At 48.1% G+C, this 7,438-nt stretch overlaps 1 protein-coding gene across 1 annotated transcript in view; it reads right to left on the bottom strand.

Annotated features, from left to right (window-relative positions):
* Nucleotides 1-1,860: 1,860 nt before the first annotated feature.
* Nucleotides 1,861-7,438, bottom strand: part of LOC108800970 (protein kinase C alpha type-like) — a 33,331-nt gene continuing 27,753 nt past the window's right edge. Inside the window, exons 8-9 of the mRNA XM_018572949.1 lie at nt 6,970-7,110; nt 1,861-2,097 (exon numbers count right to left, since the gene is read on the bottom strand). Coding sequence (XP_018428451.1) covers nt 1,933-2,097; nt 6,970-7,110 — 306 coding nt within the window. The 3' untranslated portion in view covers nt 1,861-1,932. The remainder of the gene's footprint in view (nt 2,098-6,969; nt 7,111-7,438) is intronic.

The raw sequence follows: 7,438 nt of genomic DNA, 5'->3' as shown, positions 1-7,438 counted from the left end.
TATGAAAGGTCCTACCGGTGGAGAACGCCCATTGGTCCTTCATTGGAGCTGCATGTAAGCAGATGAAAGAAATGTGGCACCAAGACTTCAGTACTGTTAGGGGGATTGGTTGGCCGATTGGTATAAAAACAAAATGAAAAATATTTACTTTCTACTACAAAAAAAAACAACAAATTGGCTTGTCTAAGGCGACCCTCAAAATATTTTTTGGAGTTAGAAAAAAAAGTGGAAATAAGAAAACTGGTTGACGGTGATATTTGACTTCTTCTGAAGTCCACCATATGGCGCGATGGGTTATAAACTGCATCTTCAAGCAACGCTTGCCCCAAGTAATTTCATTATATTTTTTTTGGCACAAATCTCAAACACGGCTTTCAGGTTTTTTTGTTAACTGCGAAAACTTTTTGAAAACGAAAGGAAAGAAAAAAAAAAGACTTTACAGACATGGAACAAGGTGAAAATGGGGGAAGAAAGAAACAAAAACAAAAAAAGTAACAGAGGTGAGAAAAACTTGTTACAAAATATGATAGATCTTGTAGATCATTCTGAAGAGGGGGAGGGGGACTAAGGAAATGGATAAAATGGAGACTCGGGGGAGAAAGAAAATGTTACAAATATTATAGATCTTGTAGTACATTCTGAAGGGGGGGAGGGGGACTAAGGAAACGGATAAAATGGAGACTCGGGGGAGAAAGAAAAAAAAAGTAACCGAGGTGAGAAATACCTTGTTACAAATATTATAGATCTTTTAGTACATTCTGAAGACAAGAAGGGGGAGGGGGGGACCAAAGAAATGGATAAAATGGAGACTCTGGCACCAAAATCGGGGGGCGCTCAGAGTGAGTATAGAAAATACAAAGGCGCTATTCCATAGACGATATGAAAAATAAAAATGCCAAGAGCATTAGGCTAAAAACTAAGAGAGTTAACTGCCCTAAAATGAGCAAAAAGAAAGAAAATGAAACCTTCACAAATATAGCATGTGTGTGTGTTTTTTTGTTTTTTTTTCTTATAAAAATTTCTCAGTAATACTCTTAAATGGAGATTCGGCTTTAAAATTTATCACGGAATCAATTAAGAATACAATTAAGATATAAACATGCCAAAAAATCATTGCATGACCGCATACGTCCCAAAACAAAAAACGACCGTCAAGCAGAACCCTTCTCTCAATCCATTTTGGATTCCAATGTCCTGTAAAGGTGATTAAGTATTAATGATTAAGGTTTTTGATTACTAAGACTTTTCCTGGATAGCCCTCACCCACCGATAGAAAGGCATGTTATGGCATTCGAGAACGCTCTACCGGAGTACCTTCATATAAAGAAATGCCAAACTACTGCCACCATTCCTCAATAAAAAATAAAAAAAAACGTCATCGACGTGTCGCAGCTTCACACGGGAGACTCCACATCTTGTATCGATATGCGTGTTCTACATGGCAGCAAGCAATTTGGCTTCAGACCGAGTTCAGAGCGTCGCCACGTACCTTTAACTCTGGATCTGATATGGCGATATAAATGTAAGATAAGATTTGTGTCCTCGGGGGAAACAACCTACTGACCCGTAAATAGTAGGAAGACCGGTGACTTGTTTTTTTTTTTTGGTCTTACTCAACATTTTCTTTCCTGCTCCTAGCCGAACGTGACATTGTAATATAGTGTTACGGAGCCGCGAGGACTGTGCTCATCGAGTTTTATCTTATAAAGAGGCGTGGCCCGGGGGTTTGTTTTCTCATTGGGCAACCTCTACCATTCAATGAGAACAAGATTATCGTTTAACCCTTCAAAAAAAACACAATATTAACCCTAGAATTTACAGGCGCCTAATTTTTCATGTCATAGTTTTTTTTTTTTTTTAAAAGCTGCGACCTTAAAATTGTAGGGTTAAGCCTTTTATGCCCCCTGAAGGTCCCATTCAGAGTCTCTGTGTTCACGCTGGACTCAGCAGGATGGGGTGTACAAACTGTGGATTGATGTAGGAGAAGCCTTCGAAGTCTGCCTGATCGATGTTGGCGATGACCAGCTGGTCGGGGGGTGTCAGCACGGGTTGTCCCCTTGTGAAGAACTTGTCAAAGTTTTCGGCTCCTTTGCCACACTGCATATGAGAGAAACGTCACATAGTTACATAGTATTTGAGGTTGAATAAAGACATTAGTCCATCAAGTCCAACCTATTGGGATCTCATTCTAGGAGTACCTGTACCCCTATATATTACCTGTACCCCTGTATGTTACCTGTACCCCTGTATGTTACCTGTACCTCTGTATGTTACCTGTACCCCTGTATGTTACCTGTACCCCTGTATGTTACCTGTACCCCTGTATATTACCTGTACCCCTGTATGTTACCTGTACCCCTGTCTGTTACCTGTACCCCTGTATGTTACCTGTATATTACCTGTACCCCTGTATATTACCTGTACCTCTGTATATTACCTGTACCCCTGTATATTACCTGTACCCCTGTATATTACGGTCCCTTAAGAAATCGTCCAAAAGTTTCTTGAACAATTCCACATTATTAGCTGAGATCGCCGCCTGTGGCAGTGAGTTCCAGACCCTAACTGATCTTACTGTGAAGAACCCCCTTCGCCCCTTGTGCAGGGATTTTTTTCCCACCAATTTTAGGTGGTGGCCTCTAGTTTTTGTAACGGAGTTAATTTTAAACAGTTTATCGCTAATGTTGCCGCCACCATTGAACATCTTGTACATGGAAATCATATCCCCCCTTAATCTCCTAACATTGGTTGGGTTAGAGACGCAGCGGTGGAATGACGGCTCCTACAAACCACTTTCAATGGGAATCCGATTGCTTAGGATCTGGATGTTCCCATGATTCAGCTAAGGAACAAGATGGGGCTCATAGAACGGCTCCGCTAGGACCTGCCGCCCATTATTTCTCACAGACGACCAATATTAAAAGGTTAAAGGTCAGCTCTACGAACAAGCCCTTGCAAAGCTAGGCGGAGTCATTGCCTCACAGCTGGGCACCCCAATTATATGTTTATTCTATATTTGTAAGATTCCAGTGGAAGAAGGCGACTCCACCATTTGGTTTTGTAATGACTAGGGATGCACCGAGTATCGATATCGGCGCCGATACCGAGTATTTGGGCGAGTACTCGTACTCACCCAAATGCACCAATGCCTAGCCCGACACTTCCTGTATCAGGAAATTGGGCAGAGCGTCATTACACGCTGCCCGGTTTCCTGGTTGGCCAGGAAACTGCTCCATGCTCCCTCTTCACTTGTGATGAGAGAGCATGGAGCCGGCTTGCTGGCCAATCATGGAAGCCGGGCGCCGTGTAATGACTCGCCGCCTAGCTTCCTGATTGGTCAGGAAGCCGTCCAAACAGGAAGCTGGATGGCGAGTCATTACTATGCGACGAGAAAGCATGGAGCCGGCTTGCTGGCCAATCATGGAAGCCGGGCGCTGCGTCATTACATGGCATTCTGATTGGCTGGGAAGTCGGCTTCATGCTGCCTCGTCATCTCATGACGAGGGAGCATGGAGCCGGTCTCCCGGCCAATCAGGAAGCCGGGCACCGCGTCATTACACGGCGCCCGGCTTCCATGATTGGCCGGCTCGATGCTTTCTCTGCCCGGCTTCCATGATTGGCCAGCAAGCCGGCTCCATGCTTTCTCGTCGCATAGTAATGACTCGCCATCCAGCTTCCTGTTTGGACGGCTTCCTGACCAATCAGGAAGCTGGGCGGCGAATCATTACACGCTGCCCAGCTTCCTGTTTGGCCCGGAAGCCGGCTCCATGCTTGCTTTCTGGCCAATCAGGAAGCCGGGCAGCGTGTAATGACTCGCCGCCCAGCTTCCTGATACCGGAAGGTCGGGTATCGGGCTAGGCATCGGAGCATTTGGGCAAGTACGAGTACTCGCCCACATAGTTGCCATCAGTATCGGTGCATCCCTAGTGTGGACATTGCTCTCTGACTTACCTATAGACGGGGACAGTACAGCAAGAGGAATGTTTTTGTATCTCCGGTGCCTCGTATCGGGGGCCATCTTTGTCCTGGATGTGGGTGCGCGTTCTTTACAGAAGGCTTCCCGGAAACCCTGCCGGTGATCTCCCCGCATCCGGGGCTCTTATTACAGACTGATCGGTGTGCTCGGCTCTCTTCTGTTCATGATTTGCAGCGGGAATGAGAGCGGTGCAAACGCGTCGGAGATTCTTCAGAACAAACAATATTTGACTCCGAGATGAATTGTATTCCCCGATGACCGGTGAAGCGCGCGCGGCGAGGATACAACGCGCTCCGACCGAGATTCTTTGTAATCATCACACAAGGAACAAGGTCAGTTTGTTGTGCCGCAATCACCGCCGGCAAAGGGCTGTTTATGGCATTTCAGCATTTGCTCTGAATGAGAAGTTTTAGGTGTGAAATGTATTTGGAAGGCGGGACGTGTGGCCATGAAAACGTATCTATGTATTTACAGCATGCGGCAAGTATAGAAACAGAAATGTTGATCTGCCAGAAATCCAGAGAGCCCCCAACTTCCTGGAGTAAGCCGATAATACAGCGTCTCTGCTGCACTAAAATCCCTAGCAGTCTTGGCAGCCCGGCCCAGTTCTTCCCTGCTGAACTACAGAACTCCTCCCCCACTTCTTATCTTCATAACATAAGGATGACGTGTATTCCCCCATGTCAATCACTGAGCATAGTACAGGGGTGATTATAATGACACTGTGACCCCCCCTATTCTCCCATGTCAATCGCTGAGCATAGTACAGGGGTGATTATAATGACGCGGTGACCCCCCTATTCTCCCATGTCAATCACTGAGCATAGTACAGGGGGGATTATAATGACGCGGTGACGCTTACTCTCTCCCATGTCAGTTGCTGAGCATAGTACAGGGGTGATTATAATGACACTGTGACCCCCCTATTCTCCCATGTCAGTTGCTGAGCATAGTACAGGGGGGATTATAATGACGCGGTGACCCCCCTATTCTCCCATGTCAGTTGCTGAGCATAGTACAGGGGGGATTATAATGACGCGGTGACGCTTACTCTCTCCCATGTCAGTTGCTGAGCATAGTACAGGGGTGATTATAATGACGCGGTGACCCCCCTATTCTCCCATGTCAGTTGCTGACTACTTGCTGACTCCTTACAGTTTCCATCCGTCCCCCCACATGCTGGCTCTTCATACCTCTATATAAAGAAGAGGTGTCATCACACATCTCAGCATGAGAGATGAGCCGGATGTCTCAGCGCTGCCGTGATGAACACGCGGGACGCGTCTTATATTAGTCACATCCAGGAGGAGCTCAGCGGGTGTACGACAATTATTCATCGCTATGCAAAACCCAATCAGCACAGATAAGGTCCAACCAATGTCTAATATGAAAGACCTAAAGCACGCAGGGCCGGATTATCTGTGCACAGCAACCACTTCAGGGCTAAAGCACCTTCCCTTCCTTCTAAAGCACTCGGGGGGCCCAAAGACTTGTGACTGCGGTCATGGCAGAGCGGGTTGGTTACCACGACAGTAGAAGTGATTGGGAAGATTCGGGGAGACAACGCGATGTAACCGCCTTGGAACGTGGGATGATTGTTGGCGCTCGGAGCCATGGAGCGAGTATCAGCAACACAGCAGAATTCGTTACATGTTCAGGAGCGGCTCATTGTTAAAGTGTTTAAAGACCGGACTGTCAGCCGAAAATCTGGGTCTGAGCGTGCGAATTGTGGCCGTCAGCGACTAGTCAATGTTAGGGCAGAACGGGGGAGGGGCAAGACTGGTACAAGATTCTCCCATGTCAGTTGCTGAGCATAGTACAGGGGGGATTATAATGACGCGGTGACCCCCCTATTCTCCCATGTCAGTTGCTGAGCATAGTACAGGGGGGATTATAATGACGCGGTGACCCCCCTATTCTCCCATGTCAGTTGCTGAGCATAGTACAGGGGGGATTATAATGACGCGGTGACCCCCCTATTCTCCCATGTCAGTTGCTGAGCATAGTACAGGGGGGATTATAATGACGCGGTGATGCTTACTCTCCCATGTCAGACTTGGTTTCTACTTGCTGACTCCTTACAGTTTCCATCCGTCCCCCCACATGCTGGCTCTTCATACCTCTATATAAAGAAGAGGTGTCATCACACATCTCAGCATGAGAGATGAGCCGGATGTCTCAGCGCTGCCGTGATGAACACGCGGGACGCGTCTTATATTAGTCACATCCAGGAGGAGCTCAGCGGGTGTACGACAATTATTCATCGCTATGCAAAACCCAATCAGCACAGATAAGGTCCAACCAATGTCTAATATGAAAGACCTAAAGCACGCAGGGCCGGATTATCTGTGCACAGCAACCACTTCAGGGCTAAAGCACCTTCCCTTCCTTCTAAAGCACTCGGGGGGCCCAAAGACTTGTGACTGCGGTCATGGCAGAGCGGGTTGGTTACCACGACAGTAGAAGTGATTGGGAAGATTCGGGGAGACAACGCGATGTAACCGCCTTGGAACGTGGGATGATTGTTGGCGCTCGGAGCCATGGAGCGAGTATCAGCAACACAGCAGAATTCGTTACATGTTCAGGAGCGGCTCATTGTTAAAGTGTTTAAAGACCGGACTGTCAGCCGAAAATCTGGGTCTGAGCGTGCGAATTGTGGCCGTCAGCGACTAGTCAATGTTAGGGCAGAACGGGGGAGGGGCGAGACTGGTACAAGACAACAGAAGGGCCACAGCGCCGTGTCAGATTCCTCGCACCACCTTTCACCATCTCGTGGAGTCACCAGGCGGCCCAACCAAGTACTGATGGGGGGGGGAGGGGGATTTATCAGAACTGGAGCAGCCGCGCACGGCAACCAATCAGCTTCTCTCTTTCATATCTTAGCTGGACAAACAGAAGAGAGAAGCTGATTGGTTGCCGTGCACGGCTGCTCCAGATTCTGATAACTTCCCCCCTTGGTCTCGGGGGTCGGCGTTTCCGCTGAGCACACTCACCACTTTGGGTTTGAACGGCGGCTGGATTTCTCGGTTCTCCAGCTTCTCCCAGTCGATCCTCCTGAAGAAGGCGTGCTCCCGGATGTCCCTCTCACCCTCCGGCCCGCAGCCCAGCCGCTTCACCGGGTGTTTCGTCATCAGCTGGAAAGAAACATAAAAGCTTGAAGTGTATATGGAAGCAAAGAGCAATCCACGTCTCTGATCCTCATCGGTGTATCGGTGTAATATGTGCAGACTGGAATCAGTTACATTGTATCCAGCTATCTTCTGTAGGCCTACCCCTAGTGTGACCACACTGCTCCTCTGTACATACAATACACTTAGCGAGTGTTGTCACCCTAGGACAGTGTGTTATTGGCGGGATCACCACGTGAAAGAGACCATGACTCGGCGGGTCAGGACGCTGCGAGGGCTCGGCGGGTCAGGACGCTGCGAGGACTCGGCGGGTCAGGACGGTGCGAGGACTCGG

This window comes from Nanorana parkeri, unplaced genomic scaffold (genome assembly GCF_000935625.1).
Source record: "Nanorana parkeri isolate BGI_ZX_2015 unplaced genomic scaffold, ASM93562v1 scaffold2184, whole genome shotgun sequence".
NCBI classification, from domain to species: Eukaryota; Metazoa; Chordata; class Amphibia; order Anura; family Dicroglossidae; genus Nanorana; species Nanorana parkeri.
This window is presented reverse-complemented; position numbering and strand designations above follow the sequence as displayed.